Source organism: Amborella trichopoda, chromosome 8 (genome assembly GCF_054954075.1).
Source record: "Amborella trichopoda isolate Santa Cruz 75 chromosome 8, AtrichopodaSantaCruz75HAP2 v2.0, whole genome shotgun sequence".
NCBI lineage: Eukaryota > Viridiplantae > Streptophyta > Magnoliopsida > Amborellales > Amborellaceae > Amborella > Amborella trichopoda.
Window position 1 is genome coordinate 24,874,045 of NC_142343.1, and position 25,638 is coordinate 24,899,682.

The 25,638-nt window shown below is 36.4% G+C and overlaps 1 protein-coding gene and 1 long non-coding RNA gene across 20 annotated transcripts in view; one reads left to right on the forward strand and one right to left on the reverse strand.

The window, feature by feature from the left end:
- LOC18427367 (importin subunit alpha-9) overlaps positions 1-14,823 on the forward strand; it is a 66,162-nt gene extending 51,339 nt beyond the window's left edge. For 11 of the 19 annotated variants that reach the window (XM_020663095.2, XM_020663099.2, XM_088874411.1 and 8 more), the window contains 6 exons: positions 4,180-4,259; positions 5,244-5,394; positions 6,694-6,775; positions 6,861-6,934; positions 7,018-7,323; positions 14,361-14,823. In XM_020663095.2, coding sequence (XP_020518754.1) covers positions 4,180-4,259; positions 5,244-5,394; positions 6,694-6,775; positions 6,861-6,934; positions 7,018-7,323; positions 14,361-14,531 — 864 coding nt within the window. In that variant the 3' untranslated portion in view covers positions 14,532-14,823. The remainder of the gene's footprint in view (positions 1-4,179; positions 4,260-5,243; positions 5,395-6,693; positions 6,776-6,860; positions 6,935-7,017; positions 7,324-14,360) is intronic. The other 8 variants (XM_088874399.1, XM_006836419.4, XM_088874414.1 and 5 more) reach the window with 1 other exon arrangement.
- Positions 14,824-20,835: 6,012 nt separating this feature from the next.
- LOC110006676 (uncharacterized) lies at positions 20,836-22,371 on the reverse strand. The gene is made up of 2 exons (XR_002279808.2): positions 22,025-22,371; positions 20,836-21,486 (listed from the first exon to the last, which is right to left on the reverse strand). It is a non-coding gene; the product is annotated as an uncharacterized LOC110006676 (long non-coding RNA).
- Positions 22,372-25,638: the final 3,267 nt, after the last annotated feature.

Consider the following 25,638-nt stretch of genomic DNA (forward strand, 5'->3'; position numbering starts at 1 on the left):
GTCTTCACACCGTAGTCTATACATCTACTATTGATAAACTTTAACTACCACTAGACTCAACAGACCTCAATGAGGTGTCCATGAACCCACACTAGCAAATGCATCTTGGGATTAACCGGAACCAGTCTCGTGGTGCGGATCTGACTCCACAAGCCTTGGACTTTTAACCACAAAAGAAGGCTAGAGTCCTATAGTTCACTAGCACATGCTGCCATCATTCTCTAAATCTCATATACTGCTGACCAAGCCTGTCTCCATGACATGTCATAAACCACTCTAAAGCACATAAAGCCCAAACGTCCCACTAAAACCAGGAATTGAATAAAGGATGAGTACTCATATGTATAATTTTTTTTCAGTCTACAATGAACAATCCAGAGCTAATATGGCTTTTAAATGGCCAGGAATCCCAACATAGGTGACCAAAAATCAGTTCAATCGAAAAAGGAGTCTAGGGACAATTGTTCACGTGGAGTGAAGAATGGGACCTCTGGGCCCCTTGGGTATACCATCTCCATGAAGGAATACATGGGAATGGTATAGGTGGTGGAGAAATGTAGGGGTGGGCATGAGCGATTGGTTTTTGTGGACAAGAAAAGGTGTCAAAAAGGTGTGGTAGCTGTTGTGAGAGAGAGGAAGAGGGTTGGGGGGTGCACCCGTGATGGGGAAAGAAGAGGTTGGTGCCATCAAAGATGAGGACAATTGACTTTGTTGAGCTTCCGAGGTCAGCGGATGAAGGGTTAGAGGAAAATACCAGAGAGAGAAGAGTGAGATATAAGTTGTAAGAGGAAACTGAAAAGTTGATGGGGTTGGATTGTAATGGGTTAAAGCCTAAATTGGAGATTCAACGTTGTGGACATGGATGCAATGCATGGCCTCATCTAGGAATTGAAGTCTATCCTCCTTTGGATTTTGACTGGTGGGGCAATGTTTGCTCACTTGTCAAATGTCAGATTCTCTTATCTTTAGTTTTATCTTTGGAAAATGGGGATTAGTAGACGGTTCATTCTCGCGTGGCCACATTGCCGTTCAATAAGGCTACATCCTCTATTAGCGAGATAGAAGCGGGTTGTGTCTGGCGATCCTAGGTCTGTCTCCATGCAAGTCTTTATGATACCTGCTGACATACTATATTTATAACCGGCTGGTGGGATCTCTATGTTGTGGCCAACTCGGGATGGGATTGCAATTTTATTGCATGAGGTGGGCATTGTTGAGGGTGTTAATGACACGCTGTGGATAGTAAGAATGTCCGGCGAGGTAATAGGGTAAGGGTGGTGAGTTTTGTGGGTTAGTGCATGTAGGTTGGAGGGGGGACTGATGGTAGGGATGGTTTGGGGTGACATGGTTTGGGTGGACTGGGTGTTCACATATGAGGCTAAGGTAGTAGTGTCATGATAGGGTTAGTGTATGTGGTTGGATTGGTTGGGAGAAGGTTGCCGGGGTGGGGAATGGGTAGGTCTAAGGACTAGCGAGGTCCGGTTGTGTGGTTAGGTCAAGTGGCACATGTGGGGAGAAAATTAGTTTATACTGCTTGTCATAACTGCATAGATTGAGTAAGAGAGAGCTAGGATAAACTATGGGGGGAGTGAGGTTAGATGCAAGCTCATATTGGACACATTGGTTCGATTTAGAGGTGTGGGAAGGGCTAAGGAGATTGGAATGGGTTGGGACCACCCTGAAGTTGGAATTTATATTAGAATTCTTGGGCTGGAGCCTCATTGTTGACATGTCTAATTTGTACTTGTATCTGCTCTAGTGATCAACTATGGCTGCCATCTGTTAGCTGTCTAGGGCATTCACTTGATTCATTGCAACGGTCTATGGTGCTTGGGTTATTGCCTCCAGAGTTTTGTGGTCCATGACTCTTGTGCCTTTCCTTCTTTGCCCTCTGCGCTCCTATTTTGGTATTCCTTCCCTGGAGATCCTTCTGTTAAGGTCCTCAATCTCTTGCTGGACGTCGTTCTTCATTGTGGGAAATGATGATCGCATAGGTTCTTCATTGCATGGTTAGGATGATATATTTTCCCACTAGTGATGGGTGGGTGGCTTCAATAAGCATGTGAAATGAGCCCATTAGGATTGTCTTGAAAATTTTCAATGGGTTTTAAGGAAACTTCCGCAGAGATCACCGGTTTGTCTATAAGTTTCCTCTACAAGGTTCCTTTATTAGGGCTTCTCATGCATGGTTTTTTGTTGGAAGGAGATGAAGTATCCTCCCTTGAGAAGGGCATGCTGGTTATACTAATCGGAATCTTCTAACCTAAGGGTCGATTCCGCTCGAGAATCTCCCTCCTACACTCTAAGGAAGGGAATCTTACTTCTCCATGATTATTAAACTTTTGGAATCTAGGTCTGTCCTATTAGGGATCAAGATACTAAGTTACAAGGTATCCAAATTCCATAGCAATGTAGTACAGTATAACGGTAATACGGTGTAGCAGTGTGGTATAGTATAATAGTATAGCATTGCAAGTATAGTTTAATCTAGCAATGTGGTATTTTATAGTAGTATATACTATATATATATATATATATATATATATATATATTGTAAATTTAAATGTAAGACCATGGACTCTTGAATATGGTATAGCGGAGTATTGCAGTATAGTATGGCAGTGTATTATTGTATTGCAATATAGCAGTATGTACTTTATTACTATGTTAGTTAAGTTTCTTCAGGGGCCCAAATTTTTAACCAGATGGAGCTTGGTCTTGTATAATTTATCATTCAATTGCGATTAACTTTGGATTGAGCTACCCCACATATTGTTAAAGGGATCCTTAGATTTTAGGGTGTGTGGACAACTATCCCTACAATTGGGAGGAGCTTCCTACTTGTCACGATCCTGTGGTCCACATCTTGATCCAGATCTGATTCGATCCCGATCCCTGTAACCATGACGTAGCTCAAAGATGGTGAATTCCGGGGAGATATCATCCACCTCTCTGTACCCTTTACGTCATGTCTCTGTGGGTAGAGATCTCTCTATGCCCTTTACATCATGTCCTTGTGGGTAGAGAAAGCCTCCTAGACAAGTTTGCTGGGTGAGATTTCATTTGGAGTAGAGGTTTCCCTGAAGATAAATATGCCATGTTCCAGGATTGTTGGATATCAGTATTTTGTTAAAGGTGTGTTGAGGTTGGTAGAGTGGTTCAGGTTGGCTCTTGTTTTGAGTAGCAAGTTGGGTTATGGTTTTAAGGGTGATTTGAATATATCTTTTAGTTAGTACATTCTGCTGTTGATGGGGTTAACCTGATCTCTACTAAGTAGATGGGCATAATTATGATATAGGGATGGTAAGGACAGCACTCATGACTGCCCTTAGCAGCAGCCTTGGATGACTACGGATTCCTCCATTGAGGACATGAAGGGTGCGTGGTTGAAGTATGTTGAGGAAGGCAGGCGACCTCTCTCTCTCTGGATAAAGAGGATGCAAGGAACAGTTGGCAATGAAAGTCTATGGTCGACCAATTTAGGTGGAATAAAATGCTTGGTTGCGGAGGTAGATGGAGGATCATTCATGGAATGGTTACTGACAGTTCAAATGACAAGAAGATACCGAGACATAAATTTGGAAGAGATGGTGGAAGAGGGGTTGCTGGCCCTTGGGTGCAAAGGCAAAAAGGAGGTTGCTTGCAAGACTAACAAAGGTCGGCCTCAGTGATCTGCTGTTGCTGAATGGAAAGGTTGTCACTAAATGGCTAGAAGTTCCATAGCACTTGAAGCCCTTGATCAATGTCTTCTAGATTTGATGCGAGGTAGATCTTGAAGGATGCATTACAAAATAGTTATGTGCATGTGCTTGCAGTGTACTTCATAGTCATTGTTCATTGCAGCGAGGGAAATATTGCTGAGTTTCCTCCGGAGTCCCAGAGTTGTCTCCAATCGGTTCCCTGACGAGTCTAGAGGCAAACCTTGACACTCACCATGAGCCTCACCTTATTTTGAATTTCTTTGTAATTTTTTAACAAACTCAGCCAAGTCTTGTTCTGACACAGTTGAGTCAAATTCGGTGACTACACTGGGGACCCTAGCAGAAAAATGTTTGCAATTAATATGAACTTTGAGATGTTTATATTCCATTTCAAATTTGTTCTCTTATTCACATGATTTCTTAATTTGAAGTTCTGTTTTTCTTGAGTTCATAAAGTTTTATGTTGATTTATGTTCAGGGGCCTCATCCTTGGGCTGCAACAGAGCTAATAAAGATTAATGGTGCCCTTGATGCAATTATTCGCCACATGAAAAAAGCGTGAGTGGAAGCATTGTTGTCTTTCAATGTATTTCATTGGCATATTATTTTTCCTTGGCAGTTCCTAAATAATATCTGTTATGCCACCATCCAATTTATGTCTCTTGTCAACAGAAGTTTTTTCATTTTGAGTCTAGCTAAATAAGCATTTTCACTTCTATCTTCCTTTGTACTGTGGTTCATAGTTCTACTTGATTTTTCTCATTGTAAAGTGGAATGTGCATTCCCTTACAATCTCCACAACTGAAGTTTGAATCAACAAGTGATGGTTCTTTCATCAGTGAAATTCTTGAGTTTGTTTAGTACCATTCTACTAGAAAAACATCTAGTTTCCTATATTTTCAGCAATTTAAGCTACTTTGATTGCTGATTTGCAAATATTGTTCAACAATCAGCTGTGACAAACCATCCGGTTTGCAAGAATGCAATATATTTTCTATTTGGAAATATTATTTCGGCTGGCTAAACTGGACTATTCCTGTCGGTCTATGGGCTTTTCTAAATCGTTGTTTGACTCGGTCAAAATATTTTCATGGTCTGTTGTCTTCACTGCTTGAAGGTTAAGAGAAACATCAATTCGTAAGTGTAACATTGATCGGACCCAGGTTTTTACTGAAAGAAAAGTGAGATCTTACCCTTTTGGCCAGTATGTTTAGCATCTTGGCACTTTTCTTCTCCACTAAATGGAACTGATTTGTGCCTACAAGATCTCTCTCTCATTGTAATATTTCTTTCTAACAAATTTCTCTGCTGTTACACGAGCGGTTTCTATGGATGATCGGTATTTGAGGCTCGGTATTTGTAATTTTTCTACACTACGATTGCAGTTTTTATATATGATGCCAAATTTGCGGTTATTAATTCCTTCTTTCATGAATCAATGTGTCTACATGAGCTAGTTAGCTAGAGATGTGTCTTGTATCTGAATGAATATGCTTCGCTTTTCTTTATGCCTATATTACATAATTGGAGTTTACACAACAGGGATGATGAGCTGGCTACTGAAGTGGCATGGGTGGTTGTTTATCTTACTGCTCTTTCAAACTCTGCTACTAGCTTGTTGGTAAACAGTGATCTTGTTCAGCTTCTTGTGGGAAGGCTAGCAGCTTCAGAATGTTTACAATTGCTCATCCCGGTAATAGAGGCACAAACTCACATCAGTTTCGTTCTGAATCTGAATTTATTCTGCAGTCTTTCCTTGTCATTCTCTTATTTATTAAGCAGTTAACGCTACATGAATGATGTACTGAGATTTTTTGTTTGATGAATTTATGAATTTCATATACAATAAGATGTTGAAAGGTTATCGACATCAGTAATGACACCACACACCTTTAAAATGAAACCTGAGGATTTCTATTTGTATATAACTTATGCATTCTCCACGCTCTATTTGGAATTAGAGAGGAATTGCCTTTGACATGCTCTATTTTTCTCATCTGGCCATAATGAAGATCTCAACTGCACCGTCATGACCTCAGTCTTTCCAACCTTTCCAGTTTTGGCAAATCTTTCTGGAGCATGTTCTTCTCTATGAAGCACAAGACTGTTGCCTAATTTTCCTTTGGCCTCAGAATAACAATTGTTGGGTTCATCCTTTCAACTTGTACCTCTCTATATTTGCTCTCTAGTTGTTTTGGAAAGTCGATCACGAAAGGTTAGTCATTTGCAACCTAGGCAGTCAATATATGAGGTACATAAATGAGTTCATGCTTGGTTGCAAAAGTTGGTGGTAATGTAGACACAGCATTCAACATGCCACCCAATTCTTAAGTTTTTTAAATGCACTTGCTATGTGAAATGGTGAGTAACATCCTATCAGTTTCTTATTTGTCGTGATAATGTAGTGACTTAGTTCCATGTGATCACCTTTTCCCATTTAATGATATCTTTCAGTTTCAGATTTTAGGACATCCAGTAGAATATCTGAAATTGTTATGAAGTTTGAGATCTGCTTGTTTTATTTCTTGTTTTCTCTTGCTAAATTGGTACTTCTCTCTTTTGATGATCATACCTCCCCTTTGATGGGGGGAGAAAAGGAATAGGAAAAAGAAAACCTCCAGCCATGATGTTTGTTGAAGCATACATTGCTTTTTCGTTTTTGACTAAGTTGAGCAATTAATTTCTGATTGATTGGAATAATTAGGATACATGCATTTAATTTTAAAAAATAAATATTTTCTTTTAAACTTTGGATACATCCTTGTACGCGGAACATATCCTTTCCCCTCTATAGGAAATGGTTCTGCAACTTGATGTCCGATTTATGCAAATGTTAGCTAGATCTTTTGCATGTTGATTGTGATTTCTCTTGAATGTCAGTTGCTGCTTTCTTTAGAATTGATCTCAAACTTATAGGTGATTCTTTTATGAGATAAATTTTCGTATATGATAAGTCAGTTAATATCGGGGTAACTATGTTTTTTATGTCCAGGTCTTGCGAAGTATTGGCAATCTTGTAGCTTGTGACAGTCATGTGGCTGATGAAGTCCTCGCTGCAGGATATGGTACCACAGGTGTTATCTAGTTATTGCTACTTCTTAGTTCATTGTTGACGACTCACGAAATTTCCGGCCTCTTTTTTTATTTTATCAAAATTAGTGTTGAATGCTTCAGATAATGTCATGGGTGCGCTAGTGAAATGTTTGAGTAGTGACCATCGGGTTTTGAAGAAGGTAACTTGGAAGCTCCATTTAACCATTTTTTTCTCACAATATTCCAACTATTTTGTCATTTACAAGATCTTCACTGGGTATAGGAGGCGGCTTGGGTGTTATCAAATATTGCTGCTGGCTCTTTAGCACACAAGCAGTTGATATATTTTTCCGATGCTCTTCCTTTGTTGCTCCATCTTTTGTCAACTGCGCCATTTGATATAAGAAAGGAAGTGGCTTATGCACTGGGGAATGTCTGTGTTGTTCAAAGTGAAGGTTCTCATCAACCAAACCTTATTCTGGACCACCTTGTTTCGCTTGTTGACAGGGGCTGCCTTCCAGGATTTATCAGTTTGGTTAGATCTCCTGATCTTGAAGCAGCAAGACTTGGATTGCAATTCTTGGAAATGGTAAGTTAATTCTGTTCTCATTCTTTCTGTGCTCATATAGGAACCATGATTTGTTTCTCCATGGTGTTAAGGATCAAATATTTAAAAAGAGAGAGAGAGAGAGAGAGAGAGAGAGAGAGAGAGAGAGAGAGAGAGAGAGCATTGGGCAGCTTGGTTTCGAGGGTCTACTGGCGCCTAGGCGATAGGCATACCCCTCGGTTTCAAGGGGCCCTAGACACATATTTATATATGTGCACTCCAATAGCACATATATGCATTATTATTATTACGTATACATATATATATGTGTGTGTGTGTGTGTGTGTTATTTGTCCATATACATGTATGATTTCAGGCACATATATATGGGCGTGAAAGCTGGAGACACACTGAAATCACGAATTCACTTTGCACAATCATAATAAATCAGTAAATATAAGATTGAACTAACAGCCTCGAACAGTAAAAGATAAAAGTGATGTCTTGTCCAAAATCAAAATATCAATGCCATATGGGTAAATATGTTCACTCAATCCTCCATGACAGGTGCAATGCCAAAAAGTACCCAATTACTGAATTACAATGCGACGACCACAAGTCCGTAGTTCATAGACATATGCCTTCCAATAAACATTATAGTAAAAATAAATAGAGTAAAATAATGTGAGACAAACATTTAGTCTTTAATCTTTTGTCTTCTTCATAATCATTGACTTTGTCCCAAGCACCTTCCTTGGATTCCAATCAATCATTATCAGAATTATCAGCCTCTTTAATATACAATACCCTCCTCAAATTTTTCCATCTTGGCCTCTTCCTCCTCTTCCTCTATCTCCCTTCTCCTTTGTCAATCAGGAAGCTTTCTTTGAAGCCTCCTCAATCATATCCTGATTGAAGCCTCCTCAATCGTATCCTGAGTCAAACCCACATGGTGAAGACCTCCTCAGCCCCAGGATCGTTCACTTGCATTATCCATGTCTTTGGACACTATGGGATTCGTCTTCTCATGCTATTGTTTTTCCGAAGATAGATTTTGCGGAGTATGTGTTATCAGATCCATATTCGGCCAGGGGATGAGTGGAACACGGTGTTCAAGACATTTGGCATCTCTAATGCTCCCATCACCTTATTTGTATGATGAATCAAGTATTTAAGCCTTTTATTAGGAGGATTGTTGTGGTCTCTTTTGATGACATAGTACATACTCATTTACGTCACCAGTGAGCAAGCGCATATGGAGTACTTGCTATTAGTTTTTTGATTTGTTTCAGAAGCTGCGGTTGTATGTGAACCTAAAGAAGTGTGATTTTATTATATGCAGTCTGGTTTTTCTTGGTTCTGTCGTTTCAGCTTAGGGCATCAAAGTAGAAGGTCGTAGTAATCAAGTCATGTTACAGTCCATGATGTTCGCAGTTTTCATTGTTTGGCTCATAGTTAAGGGAACCTTGTGGGTAGGGTGACGATCCTGCTCTGGAACCTCGATCCCACGGTTCCTGCAAGGGTTCTTGTAGGGACCCCGTTTTTTCGATTTTGGGATCTCGCTCACCCTGTTTTTTCGATTTTGTGATCTCGCTCCCAAAAAAATGAGACCATGTTCCATCCATCATTGGAATCCAGTTCTATTTCTAAATAGATTCTCGCTCCCATCAACCATGGTCCAGGGTTTTGATATATTAAAATCTTGAGTTCCATGTTTGTGGATTCTCTTTCAGTAATGGATGATACTAGGTTAGAGATTGCCATTGTCCAAAGTTCCCATTATTTAGGAATCATAAGTTCCATGATGTTAAAATCCAGTCCCTTTTTCGCATAGCATGAACTCGGCATAGTCTAGAGTGACTCATTATTTTATTAAATTCTATTGTTTAAGCCATCCTCTTAGTTGTGAGAATATATATTTCATTTAAAATCTTATATTTATAATGTCCTAATGTTTTAGAGTCTTAAATCTGATTACAATTGTGAGATGTGAATATATGCTTTCATTTTAAGCTTTAAAAAGCTTCTTTTACATAAGTCAGAGAGAGAGAGAGAGAGAGAGAGAGAGAGAGAGAGAGAGAGAAAGAGAGAGAGAGAGAGAGAGAGAGAAGTTCATCTTCTCCTCTTGCCTCTTTGAAGAGCGAGCCTTTGAGAAACAATAGAAGTAGAAGAGACTACATTCGAAGAAGATGACGCTTGAGTGGTAGGTATCTAGGTTGCCAGGGACATAGAGGGACTGATGCATGCCAAACTTGTGTCATGGCCTGAAGATGTAGTGGTCATAAGAAAGACCGACTTATAGAGCTACATAATTAATCCGTTGTTATTCACGCAAAAATAAATAAATCAATTGCTAAGGGCTGGGGCACTTGATAAGGGATTTCTAGTAAATGGCACTTGCGGACCTCGGGGCTAATCAGCTGAAGACCTTGATTCCTATACTTTAAGAATCTCGATATTAGAACATGAGGAATCCTGTTATATGACATACTTAAACCTTGATTCCTTAACCAAGGGAACTCGTACTAGCTCTACTTACAACCTCTTTTTTTTGTATCGTGGAGCTTAGATTCCTACTAGTCAAAACATCGAACCCATTGACATTGGATCTCGCTCCCATAAACCTAAGGATCTCGTGCCATGTCTTGTTCATTGTTGGGACACCGATCCTAACCCCAGGGAGCTGCCGCTATAGGGCAGTTCGGCGAATCCCGAACCACACCCGGTCCCGCTCTTGCCTCCAACAACTATGGTTTGGCTACTTTTTAGAGAAGGTTTATCAAGGGCTTTAGTCCGATTTAGCATCTGTTAGGGGCATTTATATGGATGGATGAGGCTGAGAGAAGCTTTCAATTGATGAACCAGAAGGTGATCGAGGCACCTGTGTTTGCTCGTCCTAACTTTGACAAAGTTTTTGAACTGGATTGTGATGCTTCGCACGTCGGAATTCGTGTGATGTTGAGTCAAGAAGGTATCCAATGGCCTTTTCAGTGAGAAGATAAATGATGCGGTGATACGCCACTTATGTGGTGGATTTTTATGCTATTATTCAAGCTTTGAGGCATAGGCATCATTATCTGATCTAGAGTCAGTTTATTTTGTTCTTAGATCATGAAGCACTGAAATAACATTAATTGGAAAATAAGCTAAATTAGTGACATGCTCGGTTGGTAGCCTATTTCAGGAGTTTACTTTTGTCATTCGATATAAGGCAGGCAATCAAAATAGAGTGACAGATGCTCTAAGTAGGAGAACAACTTTGTTGGCTACCATGACAACCACCATTATAGGGTTTATATTTATGGACAAACGTTGTGTAGATGATGTCAATTTCAAGGAGATATGGGTTTTGTGCCATGACGTGGGGATTTTCTTATTCAAGACAGATTTCTCTTCGAAGGAAATCATCTATGTATGCTCTCAGGTTCCCTTAGAGAGACTCTTATAGCAGAGCTTCATGGAGGAAGTCATGGTGGACTTTTTCAAATGACATTTTGGACAAGACAAAACAAGTCTAAATATTTCTGGCCACAATTGGAAAGGGATGTTACTTGGTTTGTATATAGGTGTCATACTTGTCAGCTAGCTACTAGGCAACGACATAACATTGGGCGTTATTGTCCACTCCCTATGCCTAATGCACCTTGGGAGGATGTTAGTATGAATTTTTTGTTGGGTCTTCCGCAGTCTTAGAGTTATGGATTCTATATTTGTGGTAGTGGATAGATTTGCAAAGATGGCTCATTTTATAGCTTGTAAAACGAGATTGGTTGTTACATATGTTGCTGATTTGTACTTCAGAGAAGTAGTGAGATTGCATGATATTCCAAAAGCAATCACTTCAGATCGGGGTACCGAGTTTCTTAGCCAGTTTTGGGAATTTTGTGCAAGAAATTGGATACTCGATTACAATTCGGTAATGCCTATCTCCCACAGACATATGGGCAGAGCTGAAGTGGTAAATCATCTTCTTTGGAATCTTCTCAAAAGTAGTGTGGGGGAAAAGAAGGAGCAGCGGGATGTAGCGCTACCTCAAGCCAAATTTTCTTGTAAGAATGCTCGTAGTAGGTCGATTGGTAAGAGTCTGTTTAAAGTGGTAAATGGAAAGAACCCTTCCCATTCACTAGATTTTATTTCCTATCTAGAAATGGGAAGGGTCATAATATTATTCATGAGTTGGTTGAGCAGATGAAAGAAGTCCATGAGCATGTACAAGCAAATTTGGAAGCCAATACAGCCAAGTATAAAGAAGCAACATACAAATATCGTCACGTCAAGGAGTTCAATGTGGATGATTTGGTTATGGTTTATCTTAGGAAGGAGAGGCATCATGCGGGCAAGTGCAATAAGTTGAATGCTCGCCATGCAGGACCGTTTAAGATCTTTAAGAAAATGGGCAGCAACGCATGCAAGGTTGCTTTGCCTTTATATATGGGGCTTTTGATGTCTTCAATTATTTATTGTTAGTTATTCCGTCTTTATCCATGCATTTTTTTTTCTCCATTAAATTGGATTATTTGAAAAATTGCTTTTAGGCACCTGTTGAATGCCTAAAGGAAGTGGGTTAACCCGGCTGGTGCAAGTTTTGAGAATGGCCTGGGGCCTTGGCGGTAGTATTGCCAAGCCCCATGGTGAGGTCTTTGACTCCATTCTCACCGAAGGGGAGGGCCCAAATCCCTACTGACTTATTGGGTAGCGCTTGACGATTTGCAATGCTATGTCCTAGGCTCAATTCCTACAAAGGGTAGGGGCCCACTCCCCATTAACTCACCCAAAAAAACGTGGGTTAGTGCATATGTGTGGGACATTCTAGAAGGGGTATGGGGTTTGAAATATTAATCCTAACCCTAAGGGATTTTACTCATTGTGCACTTAACCACTTGCTTTATGTGGCATGATCGTATTGATCCCACATGCTTAAGAGATTTGGAGGGAACTTTAGAATTATTCATTTTGCTGGAATTTTGGTCAAAAGACCATAATGGCATACCCATGATGATGGTTTTATTGCTTTATTATACCAAGAGAAATTGGAGGGAATTAAAGGGCTTTTTATACCAAGAGAAATTGGAGGGAATTAAAGGGAGGATAAGGGTATTGAATCCATGCCTCACATCAAGATGGTGGATGGTGGACTAGGATCAAGTTTCTCTTTGTAGCCTTCAGTAGAAGACATGGAGGGCCATGATTCATCATCTAGAAGCATCTCATCCCATGTGCCTTGAAATGCGTATAAATACTGCCTTTAAACTTATTTCAAGTAACTAGTTACTCTCACTACAATTGTCTCCCAAAAGTGGCATGCCGTAGCTCTCTCTCCCTCCATAATTTGGCACACCCAATCCTTTGTTTCTCTCTCTAGAAACTCATCTTCAACCATGAAAGAGAGCAGCCATCTTCAAGGGTGAATTGATTTCCATTAATGGTTATCAAAGTTCCATAGTTCAATCCAATGATCAACTAGCAAGGGACCTTCCTTATTTGAGTAAGCGTCTATCATACCTCCTTTTAATATATCATTTCTATGCTATAGTGCTGCAATTCCAGCAGCATTATATGATGATCATTGATCATCATTTTGTCCTTTGATCATCCATTTGTTCACTTGCTGATCTATGTTCAATTATGAACAAATTGAGATAGTTCTCTTTGGTTTTATGCATCGATTTTTCAAAGCTTCATTCACTGATTTCTCTGAGTTATGTCTAACTCAAATCAATGAGCTAGATCACCTTATTGTGTCATTAAAAGTTCGTTTTCACAAGGGGAAACTGTCAATTTTCTAAAAGACTTATGTGAGAAAACTAGATTCGATTTTGCATTCTTAGCATCCGGATTGGTCCCACGTTTTTTCCATTTGTATGATCTGTAAATTCATGTGAAAACCTTCCATGCTTGATGAGTATATGTCAACATGCTTGGCTTCTATTCATAGATGATGAATTGGCACCGAATTTGAGACTAGCCATCGCATCTCTCCCATTGGCATATTGGCTATGATGCACACTACACTTGAGCAATCACATATTCATGTAATTGAGTTTTTGATTTGATGAATTTTCATGTTATTATTGATGTATAATTTGGCTTTTTAAAGTTCAATGTTGCTGAATTTTCAAGTGAGCATAGTATATGTCTAGTCTTGAGTTCTATCTTTGAAGATAGACTTGTTAAAGTGTAAGGGACCTAGATAGAGTTGTATCCTCATTTTCTAAGTGTATTTTGAAGCCTTTATGTTCATGTAAAAGCAGCTACCCTGCTGTAACTTTCATTTCAAGAGTTGTGAATCAAGTGAGTTGTTGAATTTTTAAAATTTTATGCATAGTCTTGTACACCTTTGCACCCCTTTCATGTGTATTGGTTTCTTATACACTAACATTGTGATGGTTACAAGCTGAGTTTTACAAATTGCAAAGTCGACTTGGAATCGCCCGAATCAGCCCATGGCGAATTAGTAGCATTCCATTTTCGTGAACACAGCTTACAAGTGATTTTGAAATCGCATCAAATATGTGGACTTTGCTTTGCGAGTATTGCCTGTGGTCTTGCATCTTGTTCTGTTTTCTGGATGGAACCTTGCAACATGTAAAACCAGCACAAAGGCCCTTTTCTTTTCTAACTTTATATCCAGGATTTTGGATACTCAGGATTTGGGAATATGGACCTACTTCATACAAATTAGTTACAATGATAACTAAATTACTTCACGTCATGCAATGGTCATCCCTTATTTTCATGCATTTCACAAGCAACATATTTTTTGTCATTTAACTCTAGCCTTGTAGGATCTATGTAAGGAAAAGCTTTCTGATTCAGTGAATGCATGAGCCCTCTAACCCTTGATGTTATGAAAAGTGCACCAAACTAAAATTTACATTCTAAACTATAAAAATTTTGTTCTTTTTCTTTTTTCATATTGATGATCACCTTAGCCTCGACCATCTCTAAAAATTTGAATGAAAAATCCTTCTTTAAGATGGAATTTAGAGGGGGAATGCATGTGTATATATGAGTCGGCTGATTTATAAAAATCTTGGCCTTAATGTAAATAGCATCTACTAACTTCCTTGTTAACACAGGTCATGCGTGGTTTGCCAAATGGTCGGGGCCCAAAGCTTGTGGAGAGGGAGGATGGGATTGACGCCATGGAGAGGTTTCAGTTCCATGAAAATGAACATTTGAGAAGCATGGCAAATGAGTTGGTTGATAAATACTTTGGGGAGGACCATGGACATCTTGATGAGGATTAGTTGGTTTGCTGAGAATCAGTGGTTTGCTGGTAGTGATTCTCAGCAATTTCCTTCCTTGTGGGCAATTTCCTTCCTTGTGGGGTTTCTACTTGCATGTAAAATAATGGGATTTTGAGATTCATAAGTTCGAACTTTTATTCATTGTAATGCGATACAGCCTTAGGTTTACTGTAATTTTTTATAGCAGGCTTAAATGTTTGGTCCTTTCTTATTTTCTGACTGCATGGTGAACTTGTAACTGGCTTCGCTTGAATGTTAATTCTGTATGTAGCCCTTACCTTTCTTGCTCTAATTTCTATGTGCAAATAATCTATGCTGAACTTTATGCATACTATCCATTCATTGTCAGGCATACATATCTGGTCTTTTTTGGTGGCAGCAGCATAAATTCTGAGGTTTGAATGCTATTATATTGTTAATGTACAAAAAATAGAGAAATTTCAATTAATCTATGTTTAATCTTCATATATGTTTAATCTATTGGGATGAGGATGTATGATTCCGGCCAATGACCAAGGCCAGAGAGGAAAATTTAGGCAAAACAGTCTTGTAAACTTGATTGGATAGGAAAGTTATACCGAACACACATATTACACAATAAAATGTCATTATTTTGCTTCGTCGCAGTGCAATGATTGAAAAATCGCCTACCTAAATTGGGAATTGCCTAAAAGCATGCCGAACTGTAAAATAAAAGGGGTCAAAATATTTCAAAAAATTATTTTTAAATTTAATCTGTTATTTTTAGTATTCATCTATAGCCCAGATTATGGACCCCTAAAATCTTGAATCCAAAATCCATGTGTTAGATAAATTTTATAAAGGGCGTAGGCGTATACGAGTCTCCCCACATAAAAGCCCGACACCTCACAACGTGATATCACAAAGATTGGGCATTTCATTTGGCTAAAGCATGTGGACCCTTGGCGTGATTGATTTAAAAATTTATATTAGTTTTGACTTTTGAACCTTAAAGAAAGGGGAGGTTTCAAACCCGTGACCTTGTGGTTGCATCCGTGGGGTCCAGCCATATCAGGGTGTAGGGGTTCAAATCTTTGAAGTCTGTCCAAAAACAAACCAAACAAAGTCGACATTAACTTTTTTTTTTTTAGGAATTGGGTTTAGTGGTTAGCAGTTTACTTTAATATCTCTATATCTCAAGTTCCATTACAAAAAGCCAAAACAAAAAAAAAAAGAAAAAAAAGAAAAAAAGAAAAAGGAAGTAACACGGGTGTAGCCAACTTAACTAGTTGTTATGTGATATGATTTGTATATCATGTACTGCATATTCTACACTACTAGTTTTTTTTTTTTTTTTTTGGGTATTTTAGTGGTAGGAATCGAACTTGAGATGTAGCATTGTTTGATGTCAACTACTAACCACTTGAGCCCAAGCCCGATTCATAAAAATAGAACTTATATGGGTAATCTCAAATTGCCGATCCAACCAATCCGACTGATACGGATTGGACCCCCGAGTGGGGGATCTAGCCTCACATCTATTTTCTAAGGGCAATTTGTTTCATGCGTCAAGGGACATTTCTACATGTTCATCCCTTAGGCATCCCACATCCTTCTTAAACATGATAAGGAAAATTGGTCGCCCCACGTAAACTCAAAATGAACTGTGTTAATAAGACATCACTAAAAGCTATTTTTCATTATTAAATTTTATTTTCCTTTTGTATATGCATATTCATCAATGTTGAGATTCTCAATTCATAAATTTTTAGATCTGAGATTTATCTCTTGGATAGAGTTTGGATGAATAAATGAGTAGGTGGACTCACCAAAAACCTAGTCCTGTTCTAGGATTTTACCCATTGATAGTAGTTCTATTTTGATCCTTTAGTGCCACAAGAGTGTTTTTCCTTTTACTATTTTATTTAGAGAGGGGTGCGTGAGTGGGATAGGATTATGTAGAGAGAGAGGAAGAGGGGTATGGAGAGAGAGATGTGTACCCAGCTCTAGGGAAGAGAGAAGAAAGTTGAAAGTCACGGGCAAGCTTTCTATGCTTCCTTACAACATAAAACTTATATACTTCTCCTTATCCAACCCTCCATTCGGAATGGAGGGCTAAGATTGCCCCAATCATAATGTCATATCTCTATACTATTTTAATTTTAATTTTTTTCTATAAATTATTTTGACACCAAATTTCGTACGTCCAATCCTCTATTAAACTCGCACTAACGAAAAATATAAAAAAAATATTTTCAATAAAATAAAATAATCAAAATACCCCTGAAAATTGTATGGGGTATTTTGGTCGTTATATTTTATCGAAAATTTATTTTTAATATTTTTTATAAGTGCACCCCAATGAGAAGATGACATGTACCAAATTTTATATTCATACAATTTGTATAAAAAAATTAAAAATAAAATATTTGAGACATCGGATCTAAGAGCAAACAGTGAGTGACTCTCTTGATCAAAATTGAACGGCTAGATGGTAAGGGAAGCATAGAAACCTTTTCCTGAAAATTTTAGGCAGATTCTTAAAAGTCTAATAGATGATAATTTTGATTTTTTTTATTTAGGACACTTTAAATATATTTTCTAAATATTTAAGTTATTTATGTAATAGATAAGGAAAATTTTTATATAAAATTGCTATCTTAAAATGCAGAACTAAAGGTGCACCTCAAAAATCCATCATAAAAGGGTGTTTGGATGTTGAAAAACCCTCTAATTGATCATCTCCTCATTGAGATGTATGAATATAAAAAGAAAAAAAGATTTCGAGTCCGTGAAATAGTATATCTTGCAACACATTATGTCGACCGTCCATTTTCAAAATTTTTATAGATCTACTTGATTTAAACTATTTTTAGAGTTTAAAATTTTATAATCAGAGATAAAAATAGATTCTCGAACCATCCTAAGAATTATTTATATCAAAATCACATCTATGATAAAATTTAGAGGTGCACCTTATTTGGATTGTTTAAGGTTGCAACCTTATGCAAAACACACCCAATAGATAATTATCTACGGTTTGTTAAAAACATATTGATGGGTTGTTCCCTTTTTTTATGGATTTTTTTTTTAAATTGAATTTCATACACCGACATACACACACCCACACCGCACCCCCCTCTACACACACATACCTACACCCACACACGACAACATTAATCCACAAGTACCCATTATTGTCAGATAATTCACGCACATTGATGTAATGAGATATAGAAGGATAATACAGACCAGAAAGAATTTGTAGATTGATAATGCAGTTAAATGGGGATCCATTTATTGTGCCCAAAACTGCTTCTTATTAAGGTTATCTTCCTTCCCTACTTCCACTCTAGAAAAAGCATCCCCTTTATTCTTGAGACACATTTTCACAACTTAACTGTAGCTTAATAAACATTCGATAAATAGATAGATGGTTTAGAGAAAAGAAAATTTTTATATAAGATTGCAACATTAAAATGTAGAATTAAAGATGCACCTCAAAAATTTATTATAAAAGGCTGTTTGAATGTTGGAAAACTTTATAATTGATTATCTTGACATCGAGATGTACGAATATGAAAAGAAAAAAATATTTTGAGTACAAGAAGTACTATATTTTGCAACAGATTATCTGGACCGTCCATTTTCAAAATTTTCATATATTTATAGATCTACTTGATTTGAACCATTTTTAGAGAATAAAATTTTATAATTTGAGTTGAAAATAGATTCTCAAGCCATCGTAAAATTTTTTTATATCAAAATTACATTTATGATAAAATTTAGTGGTACGATTTTAGTTGGATTGTTTTAAAGTTGCAACCTTATGCAAACCCCACCCTTAGATGAACCCTTACATTAACTTTAGATAATGTATCATGTACCTATTAAAAATGTATAATCAACTTTGTATGACTCAAAATACTCTATGACTCTTTCATCGGTCCTACTTGTATACGTGCAACGTACGTAAATCTGCTAGTATTTCAAAGCTTTCCAGCTGTCCCATGGTATCGTTTGACCACCCTTTGTGTCCCCTGGGTGCACACTGTATATTGATTGGGGCATAGTGTCCACTCGTCACTTTGATATGAAATTTGGGATCCACTAAAGAATATCTAAATAATTATTATATGTTGAATTTTAAATACTTGATCTAATTGAGGGTGCGGTTCGTGTAGAGCTTAGGCTCTAAACAATCAAATTAGAGCCTACCTTCAAATAGTATCGTAAAATATAATTTTAATATTGGAAATTTTTGTAATAGTCTTAAAATATATTTTCATATTTATTTATAAAGTTCAAAACTTAAAAAATAGTGTAGATCGACATATCTATGAAAATTTGAAAATCTTGAAAATAACAGTCCAAAAATACGCTACAAAATACACTATTTCCGAAACTTTCAATCCATTTTTTTCTTATATCCATGCATCTTCATGTCCAGATGATCAATTTGAAAATATTTGGGTAACAAAACATCTTCTAATAAAATTTTTGAAGTAGGCTCAAATTTGATTGTTTAGAGCCTCGGCTCTATCTAAACTTTTCCCATATCTAAATGATTATTATATTTTGAATATTTAAATACTTGATCTAGTTGTCCTAAAATTGAACGATCTTTTTTCAATTTTATGACGTGATTTACATAGTGCATTTTTTTAGTTTTTATTTATGGGAAAAGTTTATATAGAGCCGAGGCTCTAAACAATCACATTCGACCCTCCCTCAAAACTTTCATAGACGAGATTGTTTTGATGCTCAAAAATCCTCAAATTGATCATCTCGACATCAAGATGTATGGACATGAGAAAAAAATTGATTCAAGTTTTAAAAATAATGTATTTTGTAATGCATTTTTTGACCGTCAATTTTCAAGATTTTCAAGTTTTCATAGATGTGTCAATCTACAATATTTTTTATGCTTTAAACTTTATAAATAAAAATGAAAATATATTTTAAAGCGATCACAAAGATTTTCAGTGTTGGAACTACATTTCTCGACACTATTTAAAGGTAGGCTCTAATTTGATTGTTTAGAGCCTTGGTCATATACAAACCACACCCTTTAAGTTGCCCCCGAAATGAATGGAGGAGATGCTCAAGCCGAAACTTGACATCTGTTGAGCTCCCTTTTTCTCATATTTTTTTTTTTTGGTTGTTTTTGCTCGATTTTGGGTTCTTTCCCCTTGTAAGATTTGATATAGATCTTAAATGGGCGATCCTTTTTTCTCAAATAAATGGAAATATGTCGTAAATTGTAAATCAGGTGTTCCCTTTTTATAAAGGGTGCGGTTTATATAGAGCCGAGGCTCTAAACAATCAAAGTAAAACACACCTTCAAATAGTATCGAGAAATGTGATTTCAATATTGGAAATCTTTGTGATAGTCTTAAAATATATTTTCATCTTTAATTATAAAATTTAAAGCTTCAAAAATAGTGTTGATCTAGCAGATCCATGGATTCGCATCGCCTACTTGCTTCAAGCACAAATTTCATGGCTTATCTATTAGGTACTTAAGACCTTCGAAATACCTCTTTATTCCACTTAACAAATGCCGCCTTAACTGCCCTTCATTTATGTGTGACTCTGTACACTCTGTACATCAGGCAGCCATTGACTGCCACCCCCCACTGCTGCCTAATCAACTGTTCGCGATCTGGATGTTGCATCCAGTCTTTGTGATAGCCTTAAAATATATTTTCATCTTTATTTATAAAATTTAAAGCTTCAAAAATAGTGTAGATCTAGCAGATCTATGATAACTTAATAATCTTAAAAATTGACGGTCCAAAAATGCATTATAAGATGCACTATTTTCAAAACTTGAAATCCATTTTTTTTTTCATGTCCATGTATCTTGATGATATTTGAGAATCAAAACAACCTCTGCTAGTAAAAGTTTTGAGATAGGTTCTAATTTGATTGTTTAGAGCCTAAGCTCTATGTAAACGTTTTCTTTATATAAATGTAGGTAACATAAGGGAATCCGTCTATATTTCTTTTTTTCCCCCAATTCTTGCAATTAGTTGTGTATTTGCTTTCGTTTTCTCCTTTCTAACAACAGCCTAGTCCTGGTATGGATTGATGAAACAATAGAGTTTTTGAACCTTCCATTAGAGATTGATGCCGGCATGGTAACTTGAGCCACCCACCATTCAACTTAGTTGGACGGTGGTGATTGCAAGATAAAGTCTTTCAATCACTAAGACAGACGGTGGATGGCTAAAAGTTTATATGCGGGCAATAAACGTTTTCCTCTATTAAAAGCTTCAAGAATGTTGAAAGGAGACTTTATGAATGGCCATTATTAACAGGTTAAAAGGAAAAATACATCATGAAATTATTTATTTTGGTATAAAGTGATCACAATTAATCTTGACAATTGAATAAGAATTAAATAGTTGCATTTATTCCATTGACCAAGTTCAAGCTTCAAAATTTTTTTCTTAAACTTTGTCATATACCGAAGCTAACAAGTTTCACTTCGGATGGTTGTAAATAATGATCTCATTGTGTACAATTTTTGGATAAAAACGTTGAACCTTCTACCCTATCCACCTTTGGAAAATAGAGAAGGGTCCCTGTCTTCGCGATAGTATTGTCAAGCCCTATGATAAGATATTTGACTCCATTTTTACCAAATGATAGGGACTCAAATCCCCACTGAATTAACACTTTTGAAGGAGGCTAGCGGCTAGCAGCATTTAGGTTAGCTCGTGTCAAACATATCTATGCTCACCCCAAAAAATAAAAATAAAAAGGGCTTTGGTCCCAAATGAAATGATTCTCTTTTGTTACTTTTCAGAGCATAGGCATCACTGAGCCGACAAGGCCTTTCAGAGCAAAGGCATCACTCAGCTGCTCTTTCTATCTCTCTCCTCCTTTGCCAGCATGACTGAAATAATAGACGTCTTGGAGGTGTTGAATCTATAGCAACCAATCCATCTCGTATCTTCTCAGAAAATGATGATCTGGTTCATCACCCCTATCAATAAAAAATGTATATGAGATGATCCACGACAAAGGGAAGATCATATGAGAAAATAACTGCTTGTATATCTGAGCCCTTAACACAACTCCAAGGCACTTGATGCTTCAACATTGAGGTGGTTGGGGCGATCCTTGCTAGCTAGCAAATATAAGAAATCATGGAGTTTTGGTGTGTGCCTATTCAAATGGGTTCTCCTCAATAAATAAATCTTAGACATGGCTTTTAGACAAAATTTTACAGGTAGATAAGCTCGACAGCCACAATCGAAAAAAAAAAAAAAAAAACTCCTAAGTAGTTTATTTTAATTTGGGTTTTGGACCGTTCATTTTAGTTCCATAAGATCTACACTATTTTTTGAGCAGTGAAATTAAGGATCTAAAGACAAAATACAAATGGAGTGACATAAAATGTATTTCAGACCCTAAATTCATTTCTATGAAAGCTGAGAATAGTACCCTGTTCGAAGTAAATCAAAACAAGAAAGAGAAGATTATACTGTACTTATATCAAAACAAGAAAGAGAAGATTATACTTTGCTTGAGGCCGCATCAACATGTAGGATCATGCACATTGTGGGATGAGTGCACACGGAGGCATCATGTGTGTGTGATGGGATGGTCCCGGCCTAGAAGAGATGATGCCGGCCATGTGTCAGAGAGATTGGCCGGCATCATCTCTCCTGAGCAGGGAGATCCAATCTCATGTTGAGTTCAGAGATATAGTAGTGAGAGTATCTACCTATAGAGAGAGACAGAGATGTAGTGGTGAGTATATATACAGAGAGAGATGTAGTACTGAGCGTATATATATATATATAGAGAGAGATGCAGTAGTGAGTGTAGAGACAGAGAGGCACGTGCTTTCTGATTGGTAGAAGCATTCAACAAGCATCCCACTATTTTATTATTAAGCATTCAACCTAGCATCCCAATGTTTTATTATGGAAAAGTGTTAGGCGAGTTGGCTGACTTATGCCATTTTTGTGCGCTCTCCCTACAAAATATATCTCAAAAATGTATTTTTGATTGAAAATTTTAGAGTTCAATAATCTTAACTATGATGATGACGTAAATTTGGAATTTTTTTTTTTTAAATACAAATATTATTTTTTGAATTCCTTCCTTCACTATCCAGTTTAACGTTTAGTGGATGTAACATTTTTTAACATCCATCTTAGAGACAAACACTAGATAGACAAGTGACCACATGGTGGTAAGGCGGCTGACTCACCAAAACCTTATCCTTTTATTAATGTTGTTATTAGGTATTAATACATGTACGTGGGTCTAATTAGTGGAAGCATTCAACCTACTTATATACATGTACTACGGCGCCTAAAAAAAAATAAAGGCAACCTAGTTATTTACATATGCTACACTGTCTCAAAGAAAATGGCAGCCTAGTTATATACACGTGCCACAATGCCTCGAAGAAAAGAGCTTCTAATTAGAGTTATTCTTAAGAGTACTTAAAATGAGAGGTTTTTTTTGATATATATATATATATATATATATATATATATGTGGGTGGTTGTGGTTTAGATTAGGTTGAGTCCAAAGGAGACTGAGTTGTGTCCAGCCACACATCCTTACGTCGTGCTCACCTAATACCTGTTTCGTCACTCCAACTCTTTTCTACGCACCACTTGTTGTCATCACAACTGGCTAAGAAATAATTGAGGAGTGGGAATCCATATACCTCATGTGCATGCTATAATACTATATACCATTTCTTAGGTGCATCCAACACCCCTTCTCGAGAAGGGGTGGTTGAGATGAACCCCATTCTTCTTGGACAGCATCCATCAGAGTTGGTATTCATCTTCACCACCCAGAAAGTGCAGATAATGTGTTACAAAACATTGTTTTTAGGATTTGAAATTTTTTCTTTACTCATATTTATATACCGTAGCATCAAGAAGATCAATTAAAGGGTTCTTCAAAGCTAGAACATCTTATTCAGACCTTACTTTTATGAGATAAGGTTGATGCTCTGTATAAATATTTTCACTCGCATGCGTGCGCGCGCGCGTACACACACACACATATATATATATATATATATATATATATATATATATATATATATATATATATATATATATATATATATATATATATATTATTTTTATTTTTAATTATAAAATTTACAACTCCAAAAAAAGTTTAGATCAAGCATATCTATGAAAACTTAAAAATTGACGGTCCAAAAATACATTACAAGATGCACTATTTCCAAAACTTGAAATCCTTTTTTTTCTCATGTCGATGCATCTTGATGTTGAGATGGTCAATTTGAGGATATTTGGGCATCAAACCAACCTCTTCTAGTGAAATTTTTTAGGTGGGCTCAAATTTGATTGTTTAGAGTCTTGGCTCTATATGAATGATTTCCATATATATATTTGGGTTATGTTAGGGTGCTTACACAATAGAACATTTATAATTGTAGTCAATAAATTTTGACACTTCTATACCCTTGTTTTCTACATGAAGCATTTTTTAGTAATGGTATTTTTGGTCATTAGTAGAGGTGTGACATTAGCGCATGGGGTGTGACATCACCTACATGGAGCACACTAGTGGCATTTAATGCATCATGTGGGTGATGTCACATCTCATGTAGATGATGTCATAACCCTTATGATAACAAAAAATATCATTACTAAAAAAAGCTCCATGTATAAAAAAAGAGTATATAAATGTCCAAATTTTGTTAAGTACAATGATAAAATAGGCGAAAATGAACAGTGATTTTGCCTATGCTCATCACCGTCCAAAGTTCATCACATAGACACGATTGTCAAGTAGTGTTTCAAATTTAATTGTTTTTATATAAATCAGAATGATCTGAAATTTGGAGAGTTGTACATATTAATGAGATGAACCAAATAAAAGTATGAAAAAAATATTTTGTAAAATATAAATTGACCAAAATACTCCCGTAAATTTTTAGGGGTATTTTGGTCAATTTATATTTTACGAATTATTATTTTTATATATTTTTATTAGATTCTTCTATTTTGATGAACACACGGTCCAAATTTAAGATCATTTCGATTTGTAGAAAAAAAAGAAGAAAAATGACGTACTACCAGACAACTATGACCGTACGATGAACTTTGGACAGTGATGAGCATAAGCGAAATCACCGTTCATTTTGCCTATAGGCATTGCGTAGTGTTTTCCTATATATATATATATATATATATATATATATATATATATATATATATATATATATATATATATATATATATATATATAGGAAAAAGCTAAAAAACGGCAATAGGTGAAAATGAATAGTGTTCGCCACACAGACTTGCTATATCTGTGGTGGTTTATTGAACAGAGCTATAACGGATAACACATAGTCCGCGGCAGTCGAAAAATCCTTGCCGCTGAAAAAATTTGGATGGTGATGGCATTATGGGAGAGATTACTGTAGCATCTCACCTATAGGCATTGTGTAAATGCTTATATATATATATATATATATATATATATATATATATATATATATATATATATATATATATATATACATACACACACACACGCATACACACACACACATACATACACACACACACACCACCCTTCAAATTATAAATGTTAATGTTAGAGTGAGTTGTGAAGGGTGAATTTATTATATGGTTTTTTTTTTTAAAGTATTTTTATTGATAACTTGCTCATCAAAAAACGATGCTTGTGTAAATATCACTAAAAGATAAAATGATTTTTATTTTTAGTTTTATAAAGAATAAAATTGAAATTTTTACTAAAGAAAATAACACCTTACAAATAAAGTTTCAGGATACTAACTTCCAAAATACCATTGCACTTTTTTGAAAATATCAAAATCTCAATTACTTAATAGTTAAGTTGCCTATTAAAATAAATTTTTAAATAAAAAGTAATGATTTTTTTATAAATACACATATCACAACTCATTTTAATATTAATCTTTGTATTATAAGGGGTTGTTAATTGTAGACAAATATATATGTGTATATATCAATGGTTTAAAAACCGGATCGGTGACCCGGATCGGGCTTTCCAAAAACCGATCCGGATCGGCGAATCGACGATCCGGATCGGAATAGGGTGAATCGGTCAGAATAAAGCTTCAAAAAAATCCGAAAAA